This window comes from Lissotriton vulgaris, chromosome 6 (genome assembly GCF_964263255.1).
Source record: "Lissotriton vulgaris chromosome 6, aLisVul1.2, whole genome shotgun sequence".
Lineage (NCBI taxonomy): Eukaryota > Metazoa > Chordata > Amphibia > Caudata > Salamandridae > Lissotriton > Lissotriton vulgaris.
In genome coordinates, this window is record NC_141694.1 from 829,779,547 (window position 1) to 829,806,733 (window position 27,187).

The window sequence follows — 27,187 nt, forward strand, 5'->3', positions numbered from 1 at the left end:
ACCCACAAACAGTGGCGGAAAGAATGCTCCATACGTTAGACGTACGGAGGGCATTGATGTACTACATAGACAGGACACAACACTTTAGGAAAACGAAACAACTTTTTGTTGCCTTCTCACCACAACACAAAGGCAACCCGATTTCCAAAGCAGGAATAGCCAGATGGATTGTTAAGTGCATTCAAATCTGTTATCAAAAAGCCAAGCGCACTTTAACAATACCCCCAAAGGCGCACTCCACACGCAAATTGGGGGCATCCATGGCTTTCCTAGGAAACATTCCTCTAGAGGACATTTGCAGAGCAGCCACGTGGATTACACCACATACCTTTACAAAACACTACTGTGTTGATGTACATTCCAAACAGCAAGCGGCTGTAGGACAGGCTGTTCTCAAGACGCTTTTTCAGGTTTCTGCAGCTGGCACGGGCAACCGCCGCTGATGGAGGGACTGCTATGTATTCTATGCTAAGATATGAATTTAGCAGCCCACATGCCTCGAACTGAATATGCTACTTACCAGTATGCATCTGTTCTTGGCATGTAGGGCTGCTAACATTCATATCGCCCACCCTCCTCCCCGGTGCCTGTCGCAGCTGCAGATATACTATTGTATTCAATCATTAGCATGGACATCCTTTACACTTTTCACTCCATCCTCTGCCACAATGGCGAAAAACAATCTGGGGATGGAGCCGATGCCCATGCGCACTGTAGTCCAGGGGAGGAGCCACCTATCTCAGGATACTTCGAAGACTCTTCCAGGACAACAATGTGCGATCATCCGGACCCAACACTAGGCGGCGATCTAATGCTAAGATATGAATGTTAGCAGCCCTACATGCCAAGAACAGATGCATACTGGTAAGTAGCATATTCATTAAAACTATTGTTAAACAGTAGCAATATAAACCAGTACATTGTAATGTAAATTAGAATGCTCCGGATCAAATAGCAGCTATTTTGTTTCCTTTTTTTTTATTAAGGTATTTTGTCAGCATATTGACCCAGAAGACAAAGTTAACAGTCTGCTGAATCTTTTTCGGAGAGTGGATCTTTCACAAGATGGTCGATGGTATGTATAATTAGCTTGTTCTTGAATCAAATTGATGGAGTTTTTTTAAAACACATTTTATTGATTTTCATGCAGAACATTCCGACATATCAGCAATTATACATTTTAGTGATACATACTAGTGATCCCAATTGGGGTAATCATCCATTGCGGCCATCATGAATAACATTGGGGTATAATGACAGTAATAACTGTAGGCATTGGTTTATACGTTGCAGTATCAACACTAGCATTTAAGGGTATCTTTATAATCCCCATGTCGGCATATTATACCAATCCCCTCCCTCCCTTTAGGATGCAACTCCATCCCAACCATGCACAATCCTGTATTGTTATTATCTGTGGGGCTCTATATCTGTAGGTCTCGTTTAGTGGTGACCGGTGGGTGTATACGGTACAGTTGTTTACCTTGGTGGGGGTTTTGAGGATCTAAGTAATTCTAGCATTGCATCCCATTCCAATGAAATAAGGTTTTTCCGTAAGCCCCTTCGTTCTTCCATCTGTATCGCCATACTTTCGCCCTCCCCCACCTGACCACCTCTCTGTACCAGCATTTTGAACATATTGTGATTGATCGTTTTGCTAGTATCAGAGCTAAAGCAGCAAATCTATGTGAGACTGTCTGCTTCTTGCGTTTACGGCGCAGTCCCAGTATACAGTATTCTGCTGTGTCACCCTCACCACACCGGTCACAGTCCCAAGGAGCTTTGTAACTGCTGCCCATAAGGCGGCCAGGCACGGGCAGGCCCACAACATATGTGCCAAGTCAGCCACCTGTGCCAGACACCGGGGACACTGGTCTCCAACACCCGGATACATCTTGCTTAACCATTGCGGCGTAAGATAGGCCCGGTGTAGCACCAAAAATTGAATTAATTAAAAGTTTGTGTTTCTGGAAACTTTTTGGGGATACTCCAAAAGGATGTCCATTCCTTATCTGATAATTCTCTCCCAATGTCAGCATTCCATTTTTCTCTTAGCACTGTCAGCGATGTCTCCGCATGGGAGCGGATACCCCTGTATAGCCATTGGGTGAAATGCTGCCCATTACCCATTAGGTATGGTGTGTGTACTAATTTGTGCGCAGGTTCTTTTTTTTATCTGGTGCCCAGTGTCGCGTGATGCACCTGCGGATTCTTGCATGTATAATACAAAGGGAACGCGGGACACCTTGTTCTCTGGCAAAGTTCTCGTGATCTGGCAGCATACTATCATCGAAGAGAGGACCTACAGTGTGTACTCCCTTTCACGTCCCCTTGGAGATACCTTTAGTTGTAATTACTCCTGCAAGCCTGGGGATCTCCAAAAGTGGGACATTGGCGGCATAGGGGAGTAATCGATTAGTGTATAGTATTGCCTTTTTCCAGTGGATACGGGTTACTTTTAATAGGGTTGGAGCCGCATGTGGGGTCTGTCCCTTAGGTAGCAGCATGGTATGAAGGGTACCCCAGTCCAATGCCTGCTGCGTCATTCCTATCTCGTGGAGGTTATGGCCTGCAGTCAGTATGATAGCCACTAGAGCTGACTCGCATAACAATACACACTAAAATATGGGACTCCTATACCCCCTCTATTTGTTCCCAACTGGAGTTTCGAGCGCCCCACCCGTTTGCGGCCCTTTCCCAATATTAAGTCTAATAGTAGGGTATTCAGGGTTTTAAAAATATTGGTCGGGATTACTATCAGTAAGTTAGTAAAATAGTATAGCAGTCTCTGGAGCATAACCATTTTTGAAACGGCAACTCTTCCTGCTACGGAGAGTGGTAGTGCGGTCCAGAAGGTTATTTGGGGTTTGAGTGCCTTGATTGCCCGTACCAGGTTACCGTCTAGTAGCTCCTTTGTACCTCTATATATCTGTATTCCTAGGTATTTGAAAGTAGTGGGTGCAGTCGGGAGTACCAGGGGAACAAAATGAGTTGGCTCTATTCGTTCTGTGGCGTGGGAATAGAAGGCATAAGACTTGGAATCATTAATGGTAGGCCCGAGTTATTGTGGAATTGAGTGAATATACCAGAAATAGGCCCCAGTCTACTCTGAAGATGATGTAAGTAGAGAATGATATCATCAGCATACAGTGAGCTGTGGTGTGTGGCATTGTCTATCTGAATCCCATGTCCTACTGCCTCTTTCCGAAGTTTAATGGCTAATGGTTCAAGTGCTAACACGATCAAAAGCGGTGAAAGCCGGCAGCCTTGACGTGTGCCGCGACCTACTAGGTAGGACTGAGAGATGTGGGCTCCAGTGCGGGCTCTCGCTTTGTGTGTTGTGTATAGCAGTTTAACCCAGAGTACAAACTCTTGTGGGATTCCTTGAATCAAATTGATGCATTTACTTTGCTCCTCTAGGTGGAATATCCCTTTGCAATGCTTCCAACTGTGTCCACAAAATGGCTCTGGTGACTTTAATCTTTCTAAACAAGAGGTCCCAGCCATTTCTTTTGTCAGTAGATATCGAAAGCCATTCATTCTCAGACAATCAGTACCAGTAAGGAGCAGCAACATTTGTGAATCCCCTTGCCTACTCCATTTGACGTGCTGTTATTTTGAACTACTTCCCCACTGTGACCGCTAAAGCAGCGGTGTGTAAAAATTGAGCCGACAAGAGGAACACATTTTGAGGCTTTTTCTTTGTGTCCTGGGATAATCAGTAGCTAATAAGTAGTATCCATTGTTATTTACCACTGGTCACCCATGATCGGGACCACACTATTTGGATACCCAAGTCACTTCCTTTGAACACTTAACTTAGGTAAAATGTTGATGATAAAATTGATGTGTTGAAGTAAGCTGGTACATTTTAAAATCTGATGTTAAACAATCCTTCTTAAAAGCACGAAGACCGTCTCACTAAAAGTACTCAATTTCATACAAAATTAAAAATGCAAGAACATAACGTTTTTCTTAGAAATCTGCTGCCAAATTCCTGGCTTGCCTGACACCAACCAGATTGCCCAGATCTGATCCTACTGGATGTCTCCTTCTTTCAACACCCCACCCTTCCTATCCCTTTTTCTCACTCGTGCATATTGGCATTACTTTGCTACTCCTTTCTTTTCTTTCTCTTTCTCTCTCTTATATAAAGAAAAGTTGCTGTCCCAAACATGTGTGCCAGTGCCCCACCACCTACAATCACCAGCACAAATTAAGGGCTGCTTATGGACCTCTTGCATCATCTAATAATGTAGCAAGCATTTTTTTAATGTTGCTAACCAGAACTTTCAACTGTGGGGAACCTTTTCCAGTAGGGAATGTAGCAAAAACTGGAGCTACAAATCATTGTACGCTAGATCTAATGGTCTTCGTCTTCTCTTTTCTTAGGTACCATCCACTTGAAAAAGCAACCAACTTACTAATGGAAGGAGAAATGCTACGTCAGAATGACAAGCTAACAAATCAAGTAGTTATGGCGGTGTTGCCTTCCATGGTTATAACCAGCAGTGATGCCACATCTGCAGAGCAGAAACTAGCCGTCCACCTTGCAAAGTCGGGCCTTTGCTCACTGCATTCATTGCTGAAAGGTTGGCCTGAAGGTAGAGGATTACAGAGCACTTGCAGAGGAAGCCTACAAGAAACTGAATAATAGGGCTGTTGCGTAAGGTGGTTAGACATGGTGATGAAAGGCTGGTTCTGGGGATGCAATAGCTAATTCAGATGTGGATGATCAAGAGGAATTGGCATTCTCAAGGGCTTTAGCTTTTCTGAGTTAGGAATTAGTGTAGGAGTAAGGTGTTTACTATGTTTCATTTCATTGGTAGGTGGGAGCTCATTTATAGCAAGCCACGGGCAAGGATAAGAGTCTTTATTTTTAAAATTTCCTCATGCTTTTTTGTGGTAATAGTTGTTTTTTTGATTAGTTCCCAGGGCTAGTCTAGCGTATATGACTTTAATATAGAAGGTGATGTAGTCTAGTTGCCAGAACTGCCAACTTTGGAACTGGGGAACTAGGTATGAATACTGGCCTCAGCCCAACATAATGTGATTCTCTGCAAATTACTTAAACTCCCCGTGTCTAAATACATATGTCTAACATGGGGTAATATGTAAAACGTCTGGTTCTCATGTAAAGCTCCCTAATTTCCTTGGGCCAAGTTCATGCTATACTGCCCAAAAAGAAAAAAAAATGTAGGAATGTTTTGAGACCTCACCATGTAATAATGTCACTGTCTCTATCAGGTCCAGTTATGTTTCTTTAGCAAATCTTTTAGCTCTGTCCAGGGTAGATGTGGCACAGAGCAGTCAGGCTTAGTCAAAGTATAAAGCATTTGAAAGTACCAAAACAGGTAAGTATGACACTAAACACAATAAAAAAAGAACACCAATTTGTAAATATAGAGTGTGCGTTTATCTTAAAATAAATACCAAAACCGCAAAAATGTATTGCGAGGAACCAGCTATATGATCTTTAAAAGATATGCAAATTTAAGCTCCAATAAATCTTAGTAATCAGTATCACAGTTCCAGACCTGCTGGGCTTGGATGACTACCAATCCTCTTTTGGACTGACCAGCTTCCCAGGTTGGTAGCCAGTCACTGTAAACCATTTCGGTCCGAGGAGCTAGGTACCTGTTGGGTCCAGCAGTCTCATAGTCCTCACAGAATATTTCACCAGGATTGCGGTTCCAACCAGAAAGTGGTCCTGATGTTTGGGATTCAGGATGTTGAGACAACTCTAAGGATACTGAATCTGTGGAAGAGATATGGTGAGTGTTCGTGTGGCCACCCCAGGTCCACAAACTTCAGGGGTCCTCTCTGGCCTCAAGGCTCAATCTCCCATAATGCCCCAGTGAAGCCCAGTTGCCACTGGTCGACTGGTCTCCTGTTACAGCGATCTTCAGCGGTTGTCCACTGATCAGTATCCTTTTCCTGCAGACTCAACATTAACAATAGCCACAGGTTCCATGGACTTGGGGATACCTGGAGTATGTCAGGACTTGGTTTCCCAGCTGGCACTTCAGTGCCCAGCGGCAGGCACCTGATGCTGGGCAGCTGAAGTCTAACAAGTACTGGTTTCCTGAAGCATTTATGTCCATGGTGCTAAACTGGGGCCTAGCCACCTAGCCCTTTGAGTCACTTCTTCTGCCCTGACACAAGTGGATCCTTTTTCGACAAGTGGCCACGGCAGGGACAGTCTTTGCAAGTCCGTCTTGTTTAGCAGGTACAGTCAGTCTTTGATGCAGGCTCACTTTGCTGTGTCCAGGGGGCCTGGTGGCAGTCTTCCTTCAGCTGTGGGCACAAGTGTAGTTCTAACTCTATAAGTGGGCAGAGCAGGCATAGTTCTCTTTGCCAGTCCCTTGAGTTCAGCAGGTGCAGTCCTTCCTAGGTGTAGCCTTTAATGGGATCCAGGGAGCAGCAGGGCAGTCCTCCTTCTGTCTTCTTGCCAGTCCAGAAGTGATCTGAAGACTGTGGGTCTGGGGTGCCACTTTTATGCCATCTTTCCGTTTGTGGGAGCGAAGGACTCACTAGCAAACGCGGCGATATTTCTCACGAGGCTACCCATGCCACTTTACATCACTTCCTTGGGGTTTGTCCACCAAACAATCCTAGGATACCCCTCTACTCTAAACTAAGATGGAACAAGCATTGTCCCCTCTAGAGGGTGTACCTTGGCGCCCGTGCACATTCTTATTTACCTCTGCTGCAGAGACCCCCTACGGAGTGCGCACTGGAGGAAACTGTCTCTCTATAAAGTAAAGTACACTGTATAGAGAGTCCAGGAAACCCTTATTGGTTTACTGGGCTTTCTTCAAAAATCCCAAATTCTCTATTTTGTGGTAGAGCAGCTTAGGCTAATCGAAGGAGAATCTTGAGCATTTGTTGTACACACACAGTCAATAAATGGCACACAATGTATACAAATAATAACACAGATTTTTATATTACTTTTAGAGAAGGCATTGTTTCTTCTCTCAGAGAGTGTATGCTCTCACCTGCAGGGGGTAAGAAACCTGCTTGTGGTAGCATGCTGTCCGACACCAGTCAGCACACAAAAGGCTGGTAGGTTTTCATGGGGCACTTCTAAGGTGCCCTCTGGGTGCATGAATTTATAAATCCACCACCATCGATTTCAGTGAAGTCATCATGTAGTTTGGGGAACCCGTTTTTATCAGTGTCCAGCCCATGTACTTAAAAGGGCTTCCCTGTGTACTTGTGAAATCCAAGAATTTACTTAGACGTCACAGGAGCATATCTGCTCATGCAGATATGTCAACACGTGTAGTATAGTGCATCCTGCCTTAGGGCTGTAGATCCCTCTGTAGGGGTGGCTTACCTATACTGCATGCAGTGTCTGCAGGCATGGCACATAGCGATGCATGCCATGTCATGTTTTCACTCTCCTCTGCTCCAAGATACGCAGCCTGCAATGGCAGTTTGCATGTTGGTGCTGAGGGGTCCCTTGGGGTGGCAAAATAAATGCTGTGGACCTTGAGAACCCTCTTTATCCTCCCTCCCCAAGGTAGGTACATGGCGTACCTCTTACCAGGGACCTACAGGGGGTGCTAAATTTATTGCCAACTAGGGGAACAATTGTACAGCTTATGGAAAGTAACCTGGCACTGGGGACCTGGATAGTAGGAACCCAGTGCACTTCTGTCAAATTTGCATCAGATACCTGGCAAAAAGTGGGGGTGACCATGTCAAAGAGGGACACCTTCCTACAATACCTACCATGGTCTTGTAAAATCCCTTAACCAGACCATTTGTTTGTGGGTGATATGTGGTGGTAAATGTATACGTCAACTCCACACTGAACTCACATGGCTTTTAAGTATACAGACATGAAGTTACTACCTCTGTCTGAAACCACTTCCTTAGGAAAGCCCATTCTAGTAAAAATACTTATGAGGGCCTTGGCAACTGCAGGAGCAGTGATAATCCCAAGTGAAATTGCTTCAGGATATCACGTGGCATGATCCACTACCACCAGCACAAATCTGTTTCCTGAGGCTGTTGGTGGGTCAAGGGGCCCAACAATGTCAATCCATACCGTCTCAAAGGGAATCCCAACCCCAGGTAGAGGAAAACAGGGTGTCTTTGGTTTGCTACCTGTCTTGCCACTGGCTTGATCGATAACAAAGGAACTGCAAAACTCCTGTACTTTGTGGGACATATCTCACCAGTAGAAGTCGGTGACTAATGTACTCCAAGTCATTATCTGGCCAAGATGCCCAGCTAGGTGTAAGTAATGTGCTAGAGAGAGTAGGAACTCTCTATACTGCTGAGGCACTACCACTCTCCTAGTGGTACCAGGTTTGGGGTCTCTGGCCTCAGTATACAGGAGTTCCTCCTCTCAGTAGGTTCAGTGGGAGCCACTGACCGTTCCCTTTACCTGTTCAGCAGCTTGCTGTCTCGGGCTCTCTATAGGGGAACATGTCTTCTGTCCCTGCCAAGGATCTTTCCTAGAGTGTTTCCTTTGGCCTGGTAGCTTTACCGTTTAAGGTCCAAGTTTCTGGGGCTCAGTTCCTTCAAGGGCTGGCAGGTCTTCTCCCTGAGGAGACCTGACTTTTTGTCGTTGCAGAAGTTGGTTTTCCAGACTTCAGGCCTTTTCTATTGGAGAGTTGGGCCATTATTCCCGGCTCCAACCTCTCTTTTTCGAGTGGTCGAATTTCCATACACGCCCATTCAGGTATTCCCAGCATGGCTAGAGGGGTATTTGCTCTACCACTGCCCATGCTGAGGTCTACAGATCATTTCCTAGCAGACCTTGTGCTGGACTTGCAGAGGTCACAACCACCTTTTTTTGGCCAGTAACCCCTCCCCAATCAAAGGTTACCATTGCCATGGGTTGAACTTTGGTATTGTTATTAGTATTGATGACTGAATATGTCTGTCTAGTTAAGTACTGTTCTGGTAGTATCCGTTTTCCAGTTACCATTGTGACACTTGCACCTGTATCCCTCAGTGCTTTTACTTCAACCCCATTGATATGTGGCCTTCAGTCTGGTCTCTGACCTGGTCATGGCACACCAAGGATCCCATCTGGAGACTCACCACCCCAGTAGAGACTCAAGGTGCACTAGTGGAAACCTTTTTGGGACAGGAAGAGTCCCCAGTTCGGTGTCCATTGGCTTTACAATTAAAACACCATGCCTTTTTGGGATCCCAGTTCTTACCATGAAGTGTTTCAGGGCCCACCCTCATGAACAGGGTTTGGGGGTCTTTTGAAGACTCTTTGGGTTTTTCCTCTTTGTGTCTCACATCTTTCCGGGGGGGGGGGTACAATTACTTAACAAGTGCTCTTTCATCAACCTATTGTAAAGCCCATAATAATATTGCACCTTTCTGCCTTTCAACCAGCCACCTAGTGTCTTAACTGATAGGTCAACACAATCTACCCAGGACTGACTCAAGGTTTTGTGAGTCTCCCTGCACTTAATCCTGTACTTCTCTGTAGTGGGTACAAAGCCCTTAACCATGGTTTCCTTCATGAGGTCATAAGACTCAGCATCTGCCTTATCCAGTGTCACTAGTCTGTCCCTGCACTTTCCTGAGGAGCTACAGTATTTTTGGTGTAATCTCCTCATTTTACATGCCCTCTCAAAGACCGTATCCATTTGGTAATGTCATGACCCTCAACATATTTAGAGACAATCTCTTGGGATTTGGGATCAAAGTTTCCTCTCTCTCACTGTTTACTTTATTGTTACCACCACTTACGGGCCCAAACCCTCATCAGCTCTTTCTCGTTCGGTGGCCGGGATTTTGGCCTCAGGGTCTGCCTTTTTGGCTAGTCTCACAAGGACTAGCTCCTCTTCATCCAGCTTGTCTTCCTGTCCTTATTGGCCTGACCTACTACAGGTAGGGGCAGACCCTCTAGATGCAGTGTTAGGGTAGAGGTGAGGGATCTTCCCATCACCTGTACCATTGGTACGGGAATAATCTCCATCATTAGAATCCTCTTCACTGACCACTTCCTCTTCAGGAATATCAGAATTCTCTGCTCTTGCATGTCGTGCATCAAACTGAGCAAGCAACTCCTGGAGTTGTGGCTTGGTTGGAGAAGACCCAGGTTTGAATTTACAAGCTTTACAGAGGGCCCTTAACTGCTTCACATTAAGTTGAAAATAAGGTGTCGGGTTGAGATCCTTGACCCTCTCCAATGTGCTAGTCATTGTTGGTGTATTTGGACCTTTTTTAGAAATCCAACACCAAATTCTGATTCGACTTTTAAGGCCTAACTAACAGGGATACCACTTACTAGAAGTACTAAAGTGTGTGCCAATTGTGTTACAATTAGACTATTTTACCTTGTTTTTAGGGAACTAGCACTGGTGTCTGGTTAGAAGGGTCCCAGTGCACATCAGCCAACAAAATCTGTACCAGTGGCAAAAAGTAAGGGTGACCATGACAAAAAGATACTTTCCTACACTGGTCACCTGCCCTTGAGGTGCCTCGATGAAAAGAAGCAACACATGACAATTTCAAGATGATTGTGAGGTTGGAGTTGACTTGAGGGCACTCGCACATAGCCCATACTGGTCTAAAGCCCACGTGGGTCAAAGTTTCCAAAGTAATAATCTAGGATAGCAAACTGATATAAAAACCATTTTGTGATTGAGCACAGCCCTTAAAGAGGCAAGTGAATTAAAGGGATGCAGAGCATGGGTCCTTTTTTAATATTGCAAAATTCTGAGTCATGATATGACCCACTTGTATAAAAACCTTTTCTGAGATATACGTAGAATTTAAATTGGCCAACACAAAGTAATTCAGATACTTAAAAATCTGACTAGCTTTAGATATGCTGTTTGGAAGCTACAAACCACTCTTTTTGAATCAAGATCATGTATAGAACTATGATAAACAGTTTAAAATGCAGAGGCTGAAAGAGAATTGGTCAGACGACCTATTGCAAATTGAAGTGGAGGACTGGGAGGAGACTCAAATGCTCCCATGCTTGCCATTCAGTCCACCACCAGACATCTGCAAGTAAAAGTTTTACAAATAATATATTACTACTGATTACTATTATTCTCTACAGGACCAATGAATACCTCAACATGACTGAGGTACAGAAGAGAAAACCCCACTATATGGGGCTCTGACCTCATCCTTACCTTTTGGTCAGCAGTCCATGGGGAAGTGACTAAAATAGGGGAAACCTGAGCTCCATTAGCCCACCCCCTCATCGCGCCATTCCTAAGGATAAAAGGGAAAATTGACCTTCCCAGGTATACAGTGATTCTTTAGACTTTGGGTCCACCATTAGCACACAAGACAATAGATTAATAACTTGAGTCCAGGTCTGACTACCTGTTGAAGAAAAGGAGACTAGTGCCCATAGAAATATGGAGTCTGTGGCGACGCAGCAATTGATCTTTAACATGCTGTTCTCTGAGCCTCTTTTGTGGATTCATTATGTTGCAGTGGATACCGGTGGGAGGGAACGTGCTGCAGACATAAGATAGACAATGATATGAGATTGTTGGACAATTATGGTATGTGGACTTAATACCCCCAATAGATAAGTAATTTTGTATTCTTTATTCTTCAATTTGTACCAAGTAAGTATGAGATTGTGGTTATGTTGTGTCAAGTTGCAAATATAGGGAGACATGTTAGTATTGTAATTTTCCCCTTCCTTATTTTTATTGAAACAGCTCTTAATAAAGTGATGAAAGCGTCAAAGCCAGCAGCATTGGCAGGTGCAGCAAACAGGAAGATGATTCAAGTGCTAGCTGGCAATGTAGCATCTTTGGACTCCTCCTCTGTGCTACAAATGGTAAGCCTGGGATGTGTTTTGTGGGTCTAGGGAAAATATTTGTTCCTGAATAATAACACAGACTTGCATTAAAAATGATGGAAATCTTTTCAAGTAAGTTTGTGCTTATGTTTATAATAGATTTCTAACTCTTTGGGGCTCAGACATTTCCAGGAGTAGTCCTGTAAATCTATTAAGTTTCCAAAGGCTACTGAATTACTTTTCCACTAAGTTGCCAATCTAGGAGAAGAGCAGGTGTTTGATATGAATTTTCACATTTGACTTGTATTTTTTTTTACTTTCTCAGAGAATGTTTTTTCTTTCTTTATGGAAAAAATCCTTCCCTAGACACCTTGAAATTTGGAGGCGTTTCTTTCTATTTACTAAAATGCAGTTACCACAACCTTAATGAGAATTACTCTGAGTGTTTTCAATTGGAAATGGCCTTGGAAAATTCCTGTAAATATGCAGAGACATTTGAATTTGTGATTTTTTTTTTTCAATCATTTATCTTGCCCACTTGTCACCTGCACTCAGTTCCTAATTTGTGGAACAAAATATAATTGCCAGGGCGTCGTTACGTAGCCACGGGAGCTTGCACCTAACATTACCCCTGCCAGTGCCATCAGTGATAGAACAAACACAACTACTAACCATCACACCCTACAAGTGTGACAATTCTGACTATTCCAGGTGCCCAAACAATGTAAGAATGACTTGGGCAGCAGGTATTAGTCATTTTAATGTATATTAAATTAATAAACAGCTGTTGTGTTCATGTCTTATTTAGACAGAGCACACCACCATGTCGCAGACTTTAGTAAGTGCAGGTGTTGATAATTAAGTGCCAGTGCCTAGCACCAGAAACCACTGGCTCAAATTAAGCACTGTCTGCACTTTTGCTAACATGCCTTCTTTCACAGCCCTACCATTGGCTGCCTTCTCTCTCAGCCCTACCATAGGCTTGTGACTGAAAAGGCCACCCATCAGATTGTTGTGTCTTTCTTCATTATAAGAAAAATTAAAGTTTCTGAAATTTCAATTGTTGTAATTCTTGATATGTGAGTGGTGTCTGTGAGTGATGTGGTGGTGTCTGTGAGTGATGTGGTGGTGTCTGTGAGTGATGTGGTGGTGTCTGTGAGTGATGTGGTGGTGTCTGTGAGTGATGTGATGGTGCCCCTGAGTTTATGTGATGGTGCCCCTGAGTGATGTGATGGTGCCCCTGAGTGATGTGATGGTGCCCCTGAGTGATGTGGTGGTGCCCCTGAGTGATGTGGTGGTGCCCCTGAGTGATGTGGTGGTGCCCCTGAGTGATGTGGTGGCGCCCCTGAGTGATGTAGTGGTGTCCCTGAGTGATGTAGTGGTGTCCCTGAGTGATGTAGTGGTGTCCCTGAGTGATGTGGTGGTGTCCCTGAGTGATGTGGTGGTGGTGTGAGGCGTGCAGCAGTGTGAGGCGTGCAGCAGTGTGAGGTGTGCAGCGGTGTGATGCGTGCAGCGGTGTGAGGTGTGAGGCGTGCAGCAGTGTGAGGCATGCAGCAGTGTGAGGCATGCAGCAGTGTGAGGCATGCAGCAGTGTGAGGCATGCAGCAGTGTGAGGCATGCAGCAGTGTGAGGCATGCAGCAGTGTGAGGCATGCAGCAGTGTGAGGCGTGCAGCAGTGTGAGGCGTGCAGCAGTGTGAGGCGTGCAGCAGTGTGAGGCGAGCAGCAGTGTGAGATGTGAGGCGAGCAGCAGTGTGAGGCGTGCAGCAGTGTGAGGTGTGAGGCGTGCAGCAGTGTGAGGTGTGAGGCGTGCAGCAGTGTGAGGTGTGAGGCGTGCAGCAGTGTGAGGTGTGAGGCGTGCAGCAGTGTGAGGTGTGAGGCGTGCAGCAGTGTGAGGTGTGAGGCGTGCAGCAGTGTGAGGTGTGAGGCGTGCAGCAGTGTGAGGCGTGCAGCGGTGTGAGGCGTGCAGCAGTGTGAGGCGTGCAGCAGTGTGAGGCGTGCAGCAGTGTGAGGCGTGCAGCAGTGTGAGGCGTGCAGCAGTGTGAGGCGTGCAGCAGTGTGCAGCAGTGTGCGGCAGTGAGCGGCGTGCAGCAGTGTGAGGCGTGCAGCAGCATGCAGCAATGTGAGTAATGCAGCAGTGTGCAGCAGTTCGAGGCGTGCGGCAGTGCGAGGCGTGCGGCAGTGCGAGGCGTGCGGCAGCGCGAGGCGTGCGGCAGCGCGAGGCGTGCGGCAGCGCGAGGCGTGCGGCAGCGCGAGGCGTGCGGCAGCGCGAGGCGTGCGGCAGCGCGAGGCGTGCGGCAGCGCGAGGCGTGCGGCAGCGCGAGGCGTGCGGCAGCGCGAGGCGTGCGGCAGCGCGAGGCGTGCGGCAGCAGTGTGAGGCGTGCAGCAGTGTGAGGCGTGCAGCAGTGTGAGGCGTACAGCAGTGAGGCGTGCAGCAGTGTAAGGCGTGCAGCAGCATGCAGCAATGCAGCAGCGTGCGGCAATTTGAGGCGTGCGGCAATTTGAGGCGTGCGGCAGTGTGAGGCGTGCGGCGGTGTGAGGCGTGCGGCGGTGTGAGGCGTGCGGCGGTGTGAGGCGTGCGGCGGTGTGAGGCGTGCGGCGGTGTGAGGCGTGCGGCGGTGTGAGGCGTGCGGCGGTGTGAGGCGTGCGGCGGTGTGAGGCGTGCGGCGGTGTGAGGCGTGCGGCGGCGTGCAGCAGTGTGCGGCGTGCAGCAGTGTGCGGCGTGCAGCAGTGTGCGGCGTGCAGCAGTGTGAGTAATGCAGCAGTGTGCGGCGTGCGGCAGTGTGCGGCGTGCGGCAGTGTGCGGCGTGCGGCAGTGTGCGGCGTGCGGCAGTGTGTGGCGTGCGGCAGTGTGTGGCGTGCGGCGTGCGGCAGTGTGCGGCGTGCAGCAGTGTGAGGCGTGCAGCAGTGTAAGTGCTTTGATACTAGAGTATGCATGCTCTCGTATCAGTGCGCGCACGCTCTGCTGCGACAGTGTGCGCGTTCCATTCTCAGGGTGAGTGCGTTTCGATTTCTTAGTCACAAACAGTATGAATGAATGATAAAAACAGGAAGAAGGGTAGTCATGCGGGGCGTGCGTGTTTTCTAATCGGAAATTGTGAGCGAGTGAACCAGCGCAATGGTTTGTAAACAACAAGAAAAGCGGACATCAAAGGAAGGGTGGAGTGGAATGAGCATATGGGGTGTGAGCGATAACGAAAGTTAATTGTAAGAGGGTGAGCAGGAAGTGAGGCCGAGCGCGCGTTGGAGAAAGCAGTCTACTGCTTTCAAGTCTGATGCCAGAGGCCAGCTTCGCGCTTGAATGCCTCACATGCACTGTCCATAAACCGCATTCCAAAGGTCTTTGGGAGCATTTTGTGGTGCCCCTTACTAAATCTCTCGCATAGCGATCGATTATGCGATAGCTAGGCGAGACCTAAAAAAGAGCCTTTTAAGTACGGAAGCATGAAAGGGAAGGATATGCAAAGTGCAGGGGAGCCTGTTACAGCAAGGCGCTCACATCCAGGGAAATACTGGTACTGAGCGCTATTCAAGCGCTAATAAACTATATCATCAAGTAGTCCACAATTGCACAGTGCAAGCTTTTGGAGAGCGGTTCGGATGAAGTAAACAAACCTGGTGCAACTGTCCGCCACGTTTGCAGGGGCTCTAGGGATCTCGGAGTCCAGTCACATAGGTCTTGGCAACAGGACAGCAGAAGCCACCAAGCTGCTGACAATAGGCATACCAGTGCCATTGTTTAACTTGAAGTGCGGTATTTTGCACAAAGAAAAGTTTTTTACTAATGGTCATTTTGAGCAGAGGAGCAAGTCAGGCAAGGCGCAAGTTTAAAACGAGCTCTCGGCATTGCGTGGCGCGGGAGCAGCTTCCTTTGAAGTCTGATGGGTGGGGGGGGGGGGTGCGGCTTCCTTTGATGTCTGATGCCGAGGCCAATGGTGTTTCATTGCGTGGCGCGGGAGCAGCTTCCTTTGAAGTCTGATGGGTGGGGGGGGTGCGGCTTCCTTTGATGTCTGATGCCGAGGCCAATGGTGTTTGATGTGCACACGCCTGGCTCACATGAACTGTACGCGATCTGCAGCTAGGTAGACTTTTCGGACCGCTTACTATAATCTCGACAAACCAGCATTATCGAGACCTAAAAAGGGGCACTTTCCTACTTTGTCCCTCATGTTTTGCACCCCCAGTCTCATCCCCATAAAACACACACACAAAAAGGACATGCCACAACATCCTTCTATTCTTTCGTCTCCTCTGCTACCACATAATCCCAAAGAGTTGATACACTTGTCACCCTATCAAAGACAGTTGAGCACCCAATGCCCCCAGTCTAATCCCAGGTCCTAAACACTTACATAGAAGGACCCCACAAAATCTCTTCCAAGCCTCTCGGAGCAGGAGAATGACGATCACAGGAAATTGAGCACTGTCCCAGCTAGAATTATCATATCACCAACTAGTCCTCTATACAGCACAGTGCTAATCAACAACAGTCCAACACTTTAAGGATCGTAATGAAACAACAATGCCCCTGCACTATACAAAATTAAAGCATTCTTAGTAATGAAATTGTTTAGACAGAAAATTGGTTTGTGTACATCCACACTTTCAGAATGACTTAAAGAGAGTAAATCATCTCAGTCGAGGTATAGAAAGTTCAAAAAAGACGTTCTGTTCTTGGTATGGAGTGTCTGTTTATTGTCCGTAACAAAACGCTGTTTGCGTAATTGTAGGATCTTATTCAATAAAGAGGTGAGCTGTAACCGGGAGGAGTCGAGAAACAGCGTTTTGTTACGGACTCTCAAGACACCCGGAAATTGAATAACCTTGGCACCGCCCATAACGGGCTTATCAAGCACGAACTCCACATGTTTCTCACGAGGCCCTGAAGATTCGCAGTATGTTCCCTGCGATGAAACACGTGTTGGCATAACTTAAGGAACAATAAACAGACACTCCATACCAAGAACAGAACGTCTTTTTTGAACTTTCTATACCTCGACTGAGATGATTTACTCTCTTTAAGTCATTCTGAAAGTGTGGATGTACACAAACCAATTTTCTGTCTAAACAATTTCATTACTAAGAATGCTTTAATTTTGTATAGTGCAGGGGCATTGTTGTTTTATTGTTATTGTGTGGATCTTTTGGTCCAACCTTGAGCGGTTGTGTGAGATTACCGTTCGCCCTATTGCCTATACCAGATACTCCTCAGTACTTTCCACTTTGCGGACACACAGGTTGTGCGCCTAATCACTCTGGCTTATTTAAAATCTCCTTGTTGCATACCACTTTAAGGATCGTAGTTACTCTTCTGCAGCTTTAAAATGCTTCATTCCCTGCAGCAAAGTAGCTAACCAAAACTGCCTACTACTAATGTGCATTCAGTGAGGAAGAACCAAGTACAATATCTTCAACTTGATGAAAGCAGAACCTTACAAGCTTTTCATGACTGGATCATGGGCTGGGGTACACATGGCTCTAAAACTACCTTAAGCCATCCTACTCAGTTATCCCAACATTATGCACAACCGCATTGATAAAAGGGGCAGTGGCTTGCCACTGTATTTACTGAATCCATAACCTCATTAAATCAGAGATTTAAAATCTGTCTTTGTCGGGAAGAATTCACCTTTTTGCTTCAACTTCCTTCTCCTCTACACTAGATACCTTTTTTAAGACTTAGTATCACCAAAACCTTTATATCCTTGGTGACCTGAACATCTGGTTCTATATACCTGATATTCCATACCCCAGAACCATCCTTACAAGTCTTGACAACCTCAACCTATGTGAACTCGTTCTTTATCCCACCTGCGTTGCAGGACACACCTTAGATGTCCTCTTTGCAATCCAGAATTAATCTCCTTTCAAGGGACTACTCCAGTCGGTTGGACTGATTATCACATAGTTTCCTTCCAGCAGAAGACTCCACAACGAACTTCAGCCAAACTAAACCATCATGCTACTACTTACAGACCTTGAAATAAACTGAACATGGAAGATCTAGAAACCCTAATCCAGAACAAGAAGCAGTAAACTTTATAGAGAAGCTCTATGGTTGGCTCCATGCAGCTTTTGATGTATTGATCCCTCAGAAATCATCAATGCAGTGCAAAAGAAAAAACTCCATGGATAAATACAGAATTAAAATAGAGGAAATTACAAATTGCAATGCTTTAAAGGATCTGGCACTAATCGAAGAACTCACGTGACAAAATGCACCTTCATCGATAAAACTAAATGTACAAGTCATTGTAAGAAATCACTTTGTTGGAAAACTGAGATGTGAGGAATAGTCTACTCTCAAGGGCAAGGAAGGAAGGTGTCTCCTGCCACAAGATACTAGTAGAATGTGATTGCGTCTCTAATGGATAAAATGAGGAATTCACTTTGTTCAGGGGAGAAAATAATACATAGCCAAATTACAAACATACATAGATAAACAAGATATCAGATAACGGGGAATTTGGAAATAATAACATAATCCAAATAAGGATACAATACAAAAGGATTTGATTGTTCAGTAATAATTATACATCTTTTGAATTTCTACTTGTGAACAACGGATCAAAAAAGGAGGCAATATACAGAATATACAATAGGCATACAAAACAAAGAAGCCTGAAATCATAAGAGTATTTAGGCCAACGAGCTAAATTTCCCTATCCACACAACAGAGCTCTATAAAATAGAACAAACAACAAAGAGCAAAAACATGAACATATACTTACAGCAATCTTGCCATTCATACGCTCCATATTCTCACAAATGTCAAGTAAAACAGATTATATACAAGTACAAAGAATATATATAAAAGGCAGACACGAAATACAGATAGAGGGAGGGTAGCAGTGCATCCAAATGGTGCTGTCAAGAGTAAGTCGCCCAATGGTTTCTGTCTTGCACGGTGCCGATGTGCGTTTCGGTGTTGGACTAACAAGTAGCCGTCACCTTCATCAGGGCACTGGTAACTTGGAGATCTGGGGGGAGCACAAGGGTGTGAAGGGGAAAGTAGATACTGACACTGACTGGGTGCCAAATATGCACTCCTCAAAAACAGCAGCTCTATAAAAGTAGGGGTCCAGAAACACACGGGTCCTCAATGGTTCCTAAGCAGGCAAGAAGAAGTACTGAATCTCAGTCGTGGATAACTCAGTGGTGAAACATAGTAAAGGAGGTCCAGAGCGAAGGCGCCTAAATTTCAGGAAAATCTTAAAGAACGATTCCAAACAAGGTTTTAAAGGGCCCAGATAAGCCGAGGACTACCGGCAGAAAGCGCTCCTCCAATATCACGTCTCCAGTCAACCTCAAAATAGCCAAACCGCTCCGGTATGAGCAATAATGGTAAAATTGGGATCGTCCCAGCGCTGGCTTCACCGGGACTCGGCGGGCTCCAAAACGGGTGCCAAAAACGGTCACGAAGAACAAGGGTTGACAGCGTCCTCCTCCGTGAACAGCTGCAAGAATCCGGCTTCCTGGGCTTCCTTAACTGAGATGTTAGCCCTGGTCAATTAGCAACCACAATGCTTGTCAGGGGGAGGCACACCAACCCGAAATTAACCTGTGCTCAACCCTCTGGTAACTTGGATCTGAGCAGTCAGGCTTAACTTAGAGGCAATGTGTAAAGTAGTTGTGCAATACTTCAAACTGTAATAAAGTGCAAACGCCAGACAAAACGTGATCCACCACCAAGTTAGGAAAATAGAACTTTCAGTGGAACCGGAGATAGGCGATTTTAAAGATTGTAGTGCAAAATAGTGCCATACAGCTCCAACTGTGGATATCTGGTCACGGTGGACCGGGACAAAATCACAAGTTCAGGCTAACTACGATGGAGCGCAGGCTGCCTACTGGGACCCAGTTAGGTCAGCTAAACAGAGTACCTTGGATCCTGATTTGTAGAACATTGCAAGGATCTGCATCAGGGATGCATCATGCAGTTAAAGCGATGCGTTGGCTCTGAGATGCTGCAAGGCTGCAGTGCAAGATCCTGTGTCATCATTGAGGATCCAATCGACGAGGGCTTGCGTTGCGAACGCCGGTGTAGACGATGCATCGCACAGTCGAAGCTGTGCACCGGTTCCGAGGAGCTGCGAGGATGCGATGTGGAATCCAGCGTCATTGTTGAGGCTGGCTTTGAGGGATACAAAGTACTGTGTCAAGGATGCGTCGCCCAGCAGCAGTTCAGATGGGCTGTGATGCAAGTTTTTGCAACTGGTCAAATCCATGCAGCAGAGGCGATGTGTCGGTTGTTCTCCGGTTTGCACCACACAGCAGAGGAGATGCCTGTTCTGCGGGATCCACAGAGGCTGGCAGAGCACCTTAAGCCCCATTCCAAGGATCCAGGACTGGGGTGGCACAACTTGGCAGGGAAGATGGCACAGTCCAGGTGCAGGGGAACAGTTGTTGGACACCTGTTGTGTCCGTGAGGCTTCTAATAAGGATTCCAGTCAACTAGCCCTTGGAGTCACTCTGGGATCTGGGTTCAAGAGATGCAGGTCTAGTCCTTATCCCCCAGGCAAAAGGGCAGCAGGGCAGCAGTTCCAGCAGAGTGGTTGTCCTTTTAGCAGCACAGCAGTCCTTGGCAGAGTATCCACAGGTCCAGAAGTACACTGAAGTGGTAGTGTCTGAGATCTAGTATATATACCCAGTTGTGCCTTTGAACAGCACCAAGACCGCCCTCATCGCAGCCACCGACGACGACAGCTCCCTGCTCGACAACGGGGAAACAGCTGCCCTCATCCTCCTGGACCTCTCTGCAGCATTCAACACAGTCTGCCACCGCACCCTAATACAGTGCCTCAGCAACATCGGAATCCAAGGGAAAGCACTGGAGTGGATCACCTCGTTCCTCACCGGAAGAACCCAGAGAGTCCGCCTCCCCCCCGTTCCGATCCGCAGCCACCGAAGTCATCTGCGGCGTACCTCAAGGATCCTCGCTCAGCCCCACCCTCTTCAACGTCTACATGAGCCCCCTCGCAGCCATCGCACGCCAACACAACCTTAACATCATCTCATACGCCGACAACACCCAGCTGATCCTCTCCCTCACCAACGAACCGGCCAACGCCAGAGCCAGCCTACATGAGGGAATGAAGGACTTCGCCGAATGGATGAAGAACAGCCGCCTGAAGCTGAACTCAGACAAGACGGAAGTCCTCATCCTGGGATCATCCCCCTCCACCTGGGACGACTCCTGGTGGCCCCCTGCCCTGGGCACCACCCCTAAGCCAACGGACCACGCACGAAACCTGGGCTTCATCCTGGACTCCGCCCGCGCAATGACCAGACAAGTCAACGCCGTATCGTCATCCTGCTTCAACACCCTGCGCATGCTCCGTAAGATCTTCCGATGGATCCCCACCGAAACCAGGAAGACGGTCACCCAGGCACTCGTCTCCAGCCGAATAGACTACGGGCACACCCTCTACGCGGGAACCACTGCCAAACTACAGAAAAGACTTCAACGCATACAGAACGCCTCCGCACGACTCGTCCTGGACATCCCCCGCCACAACCACATCTCTGCCCACCTGAGAGACCTGCACTGGCTCCCCGTCAGCAAGAGGATCACGTTCAGGCTCCTCACCCACGCACACAAAGCTCTCCATGACCTGGGCCCCAAATACCTCAACAACCGCCTCACTTTCTACACGCCCACCCGCCAGCTGCGATCGACCAGCCTCGCCCTCGCCACCGTACCACGCATCCGCAGAGCCACCGCTGGAGGAAGATCCTTCTCCTACCTGGTGGCCAAGACATGGAACTCCCTCCCCATCCACCTATGGCTGACCCAGGACCATCTCTCCTTCAGGAAGCAACTCAAGACCTGACTTTTCGTGCAGTAACGGACCCCCCCCCCCCAGCGCCTTGAGACCCTTCCGGGTGAGTAGCGCGCTTTACAAATTGTTCTGATTGATTGATTGAAGTTGGGAGAAGCTTCTAGAGATATGCCTTTGAAGTGCACAGAAGCCCTCCCTTCCCTGGCTCCAGACTAACAACAGGGGTATGTAGCTGTTTGAGTTGCGGCAGAACACACCCTATTCAAGTGTAAGTGAGGCTGGGTCCAGGTCCTTCTCCCATCCTGCCAGTGATGGCCCATCCAGGCACACCTAAGCTTCCCATTGTGTATGGCTGTCTATGAGGAATACACAAAGCCCATTGGTCACCTACACCCAGTCATGTGACCCAGAGACAGGCTGCAGGCACCAACTGGCTAAGGCACTAAAATGCCAACTTTCTAAAAGTGGCATTTTCAGAATTGTAATTTCAAATCCGAATTCCCCATTAGTTAGGATTTTCCATTACAATTCCAAAGAGCCCAAACATGGACTGTTTACCTCTTCCCATTTGGAAATTACACATATAAAATGTAACAAGGCAACTCTAGTGTTATCCATTAGGAGAGGTAGGCCTTGCACCAGTGAAAAACTCCTAAAGTCGTTTTTCGCTGCTGCAATGTATAACTTAATAGTATATGTCCAACATTTTAAATACACTGTACTCTGGCCTCTGGGCTGTCCACTGCCAGTTATCGGGTTGACTTATATGTATTAAAAAGGAATGTTTGAGCCTGGCAAAAGGTTTATTTTGCCATGTTAAAATGGCAGTTTAAAACTGCACACACACAGGCTATAATGGCTGGCCTGATGCATGTTTAAAGGGCTACTTAAGTGGGTGGCACAATCAGTGCTGCAGGCCCACTAGTAGCATTTAATTTACAGGCCTTGGGTACAGGTAGTGCCACTTTACTATTGACTTACAGGTATTTTAAATGTGCCATTTAGGTGTAAGCCAATCTTACTCTTGTTTTAAACAGAGAGCACAAGGCAGGTCCTCCCTTCACCTTGGCAGACTTACTAGGCCCTTCAACAAGAATATCTTAGGCGGTATGAAACCTTGGAATTACCATGGACTTCAGACTACCCATAAATGCTCACATGGATAAACTATTCAATCACCTTTCTTTTTTTACTGTGAAAACACTTTGACGCATCTTTCCATACCTAGGATTCCCTCATAAGGTTCAGGCCGCAATATCCCTTTAAGTTTGAATATACTAATGGCATATATCAAGGCTCACCTTTACCAATCATGAGGACATGAGAGAATCCAAGCCTCTTCTGCCATACCACTACTACATGTAAATGCACAAGCCCATATATCACCCTCCTTGAAGGCCCTTCAATTACTAGAAGATCCACTTTCAAGCTATGTATCACCCACAAGGCAATACTGACCAAAGTCTCTATATACATCCAACCAAGGTACCTATGCTCTAGATCAGCACCTCATCGGATATTTCCAGCTTAGAAGAACAACAAATGTTGGTGGAATATCCTCTGTACATACAGCGAAAACTGTATAACCTCTCTACAAGCTAAGATAAGGGCGATGGAGAACGATATAACCTTCAGAAAACTGGTTAAAACGTATGTGACTTTGTGTGTACTATATAATATTTTATAAAATCCACACTATGAACCACACCAGTTTTCTGCCGACCACCTTTTCCATGCACTCCCAGGTCTTTGTCCAAACCTTCATTTTCTCTCAATTGCGACACTCCTAATGCTCTGAAGCCTTCAATGGACCTTTTTATTAGCAACATTTCTAGCTTCTCTTAATTTGTTTTGTCCAGCCAACTAACATTTGACTCAAATTGTTCACTAACTATCACACACAAATGGAGTATTTGCACAAGATTGCAAGAACACTAAAAGTAACTGTGAGAAGTTGGCCCGATATGCAGCGTTCGCTATTCTAGCGACCACTATGTATCGTTCCAAACGACCCTTATGGTGATTGGTTGTAAGTCAACCTTAGACCAGCTATCCTAGTAGCGTGGATACGAGCAGTCTTCGGGCTAAACTCTAGAGGGCGTGTTAAGCCAGCTGTAATACCATCACATACCCCTTGAACACCCAGTGAAAGGACACCACACAAGTGTTATGAAAATAAACAGTATATTTATTGGAATCACAACAGCCCTGTTCTCTTTATGAGGACAGGGTACTAAGCACAGAACCAAAGCTCTTAGAAAATACTTCAAGTGCACAATTTAGAACAAGTGCCCGAGGGCACGGAAAGTTTAGTGGTCTCGGGCGGACCCGATAAGGCAAATCGGAAGCGAGGGACTCGGGACCCTGGAGTAAGGAGGCTATGCAGGCACCGAAATGCCGAAGTTACCTATCCACGAGGGCTGCGGCTGCACAAGTCTTACAGGCGTCGGGGGTCTTCGCTGACGAGCCAGGAGCCGGAAGAAAAGGGGTTGCTGGCCGGCGACCAGTGATGAATAGTTCGTAGAGATCCAAGCCTGGATCAGTGATCGTTGCTACCTGAAAGCAGAGGGGACCAAGTTCGTACTACTAGCCAGTAGTCAGAGGGTACCAGGAAGGCACTGGATGGCCGTCACCTCGACTAGGTGAGTGGGCGACGCTAGGCTCTGCAGTCTCACGGACCAGGAGGCGTTGTCGGCGACCAGGATGGAGGTGCGAGCTGTCCCACGAAGGTTGATGCTGTCGGCGTCGCTGGGCCCAGGATTGGGGCAACAAGCCTTGGCAGATTTCAGGGCCACGTGGTGGGCCTAAAATGGCGTCTTGAGTGGACCAGGAGGGTCCGGGGTGCTCCTCTCGAAAAAGGGAGCAAGGGCCGATCTGGAGCAACCAGACCAGCAGCGTTGGTTGTCGGATGTCGTCAAAGAAGGGCACAAGCCAGCGGCTAGTGACCAGACAACGTGCTGAGCAGCGAGCAGAAGGGCCCCACGCAGATCGTGGAGATGCTGGGAGACTGCACTTCGGTGCTGGAGCTACTCAGGGTCGGGGCTTCTCGGACCCCAGAGCACTCACCAGAGAATTGCTTCGATGGTCGTGCTGATTTAAGAAAGCGTGCAGGTTTTGATGATGGCCGGTCCCTGAGGTCTCGTCGCACCCACAGATCTCAGCTGAGCTGACGACGTGGGTAGAGGTCAGAGGTGCCAGGGAAGCCGGTTCTCGTCGAGCTGGGCCGTCGGATCCTTGAGGAAGGACTTGCAGCAAACCGCAGAGTTCTTAGATGGTGCCTGCGGATGCAGGGTGACTACTCCTTAGTCAAAGGGAGAAATCTTGAGAAGAGTCTCGAATGTCCTTTCGTAGAAAGTAGTTCTTGATTCAAAGATGATCTAATTTGGAAGGGTCCCCGCTCCGGCCTTTATCCTAAAGAAAGGGGTGGGTACATGACTAGGCCCTGCCCCAAGGGTGGGACCAGGAAGGGGGTAGTTACACCCCTCTCCCCCTGCTGGACTTTCCCCAGGTTAGGGGCGGCGCGCCCCTGGAACTGGTTCTAGCCGGCAGATGCGTAGTGAGCACCGGGGTGCCACTCCGCAGTCACCTTCTCGCAAAGCCCTACCTACCCAGAATACACAAACCCTGTCTGGGACGGTGCGAATACCGCCCTTGACAGGAAACCCTTTGTCCAAGCTCTCCTCGCTGGAAGGACTCCCAGCAGCAGGAGGTCAGACTCGTGTCTGTGGTGGCAGCGTCCATTTTGTGGAGCTGAGGCTTCAGTTAACTTTAACCGGGGTTCACAGTTACGTACATGTCGTGTCCCTCTAGAAGGGCGGAATGCTAACCTCGTCGCCAGAGTTGGTGAGGGGGCAGCATCCCGATTCGTATGACACCTTACTCGACATGTCTTGATAACGCGATACCGAAGTTACCGATATGATACGCGTTATCATGGAACAGCCATTGGGTCTTGGTTCCGCAAGCTGCAACCGGGCTCGGCTCGTGCCAGAGCCCAATTCACACGCTTCCATGCACTCTGCCTTCAGGATTGTCAAGGCCTGCCATAGGAGTGACTGATAGGAACTCGGGTGTCCATTTTAAGGTTAGGTATAGGGATACTATACCTACAGCAACGGGCGAGGACGCCACGTTGCCCCAGCTGTCGTGCAGCCAGTTGTGTCAGATTTAGATGGCCATCCAGGGGTGGCATAATACATGCTTCAGCCCCTGGTAGGCCCTGGGTACACCGATGCCCTGAGTTACAGGGTCTGACAGGGTGGCCCAGTTCCAATTGGGTAATGCACCTAAGGTACACACAGCAATTTAGCGAGAGAACAGCTAGGCTGTGGGTCTGATTGGCAGGCCCACAGCCTGAGAAAGTCGTAAACCAGTGAAACAAAAGCAAAAAGTCCGGGTGATCATAGGATTGCAGACCCTACTCTCCTACAGTAACCTAGTCACTATACTTACATAAAAGAATTACACAATCTAAATCACCAACTTACTTTCACTAACTTTGCATCGAGTTACAGTCTACTCCAGAACCCAAAGCGCTTCAATGCCTCGCCAGGGGAGTAAGCGGGATGTAAATGCTATTACAATTTTAGGTTTTTTTTAGCTACTACTGCCTCCTTAATGCTGCAGGTTTTGACAAATTCTACAATTGTATAATGTTTGAACTAATTTGAGTCCATGATGATGCATATAGAAGTATAACTTCTACTTTTTACCTTGTCGTTTTGGAGGTTGAGGACCTAATACAGATTGCTGATAACCAGGAAAGAGGCATACAGCACAAAGTAGCATTTCAAGTAGTGTGCCAAACTCTTGTCCAAGGCTGCAGCAGTGCCTTTTCTGAAGCCAGTCATTCGCAAGCTGTGCAGAGAATTTTCCGTCTACTGGAACGGAAAGTCAAAAAGCTGGAAGCTGTCGAATCAGCTGAGGTAAGTCCACTTGTGTCTTTGACATTGTTTTGGATTCTATTTTCTTTTGCTACTATTCTTTTACGTTCTTTCAACTTTGCCCTGCTTCTGCTATAAATATGGCTTCCTTTGTTCTGTCCCTGTGGAGAAAGGAAGGAGAGTCCTATTTGAAGTCAGGTTATGTGACATGATCAAGCAAACTGCCCTTTTGCAATTATTGTAGCTGGTTGGTAATCTAACTGTTGCTTTAGATACCACACTTTTTGTTGGTCCGTATTGAAATGGTTTCGTACTTGTAGGAGTAGTTTTGCAGTTTGAAGAATTTTCAGCATTCAGATGTCGTGGATTATCTGGTCTCTAGTGGTTGGGTCCAGAATTCTCCTTTATACTAGTAGTCCTTCCTGTTTGTGTTTTTTTCGTTGCTTTTTTGGGCCAAGACTGTCCCATTTGGTGCTTAATCCAGCCTCTCTTGATGTCATACAACCTCCCCGGAAGCTTTCACATGTGGTCGCCATCTTCAGATTCTTTTTGAATTTTCTATTATTGCTCCTTCATCTTCTAGAGAGGTGAGTGGGCTGCATGTGACTCGAAATTTTGCTAGCTACAAAACTATTACTGCAGGTAAGAAACCATTTAGTTTTGCAGTGTGAATCTTTTCTGGATTCACATGCTGTGCATTGATTTTTTTTTTAGCTTTTTGTTATCCTTTTGGTGGTTGGGTTAAAGATGATTTTAAACTTGTAAATAC

At 47.0% G+C, this 27,187-nt stretch overlaps 1 protein-coding gene across 1 annotated transcript in view; it reads left to right on the forward strand.

Annotated features, from left to right (window-relative positions):
- Positions 1–27,187, forward strand: part of HEATR1 (HEAT repeat containing 1) — a 411,542-nt gene that overhangs the window by 113,727 nt on the left and 270,628 nt on the right. Inside the window, exons 14-17 of the mRNA XM_086926859.1 lie at positions 987–1,075; positions 4,393–4,604; positions 11,673–11,794; positions 26,263–26,460. Of these exons, the coding sequence (XP_086782985.1) occupies positions 987–1,075; positions 4,393–4,604; positions 11,673–11,794; positions 26,263–26,460 (621 nt within the window). The remainder of the gene's footprint in view (positions 1–986; positions 1,076–4,392; positions 4,605–11,672; positions 11,795–26,262; positions 26,461–27,187) is intronic.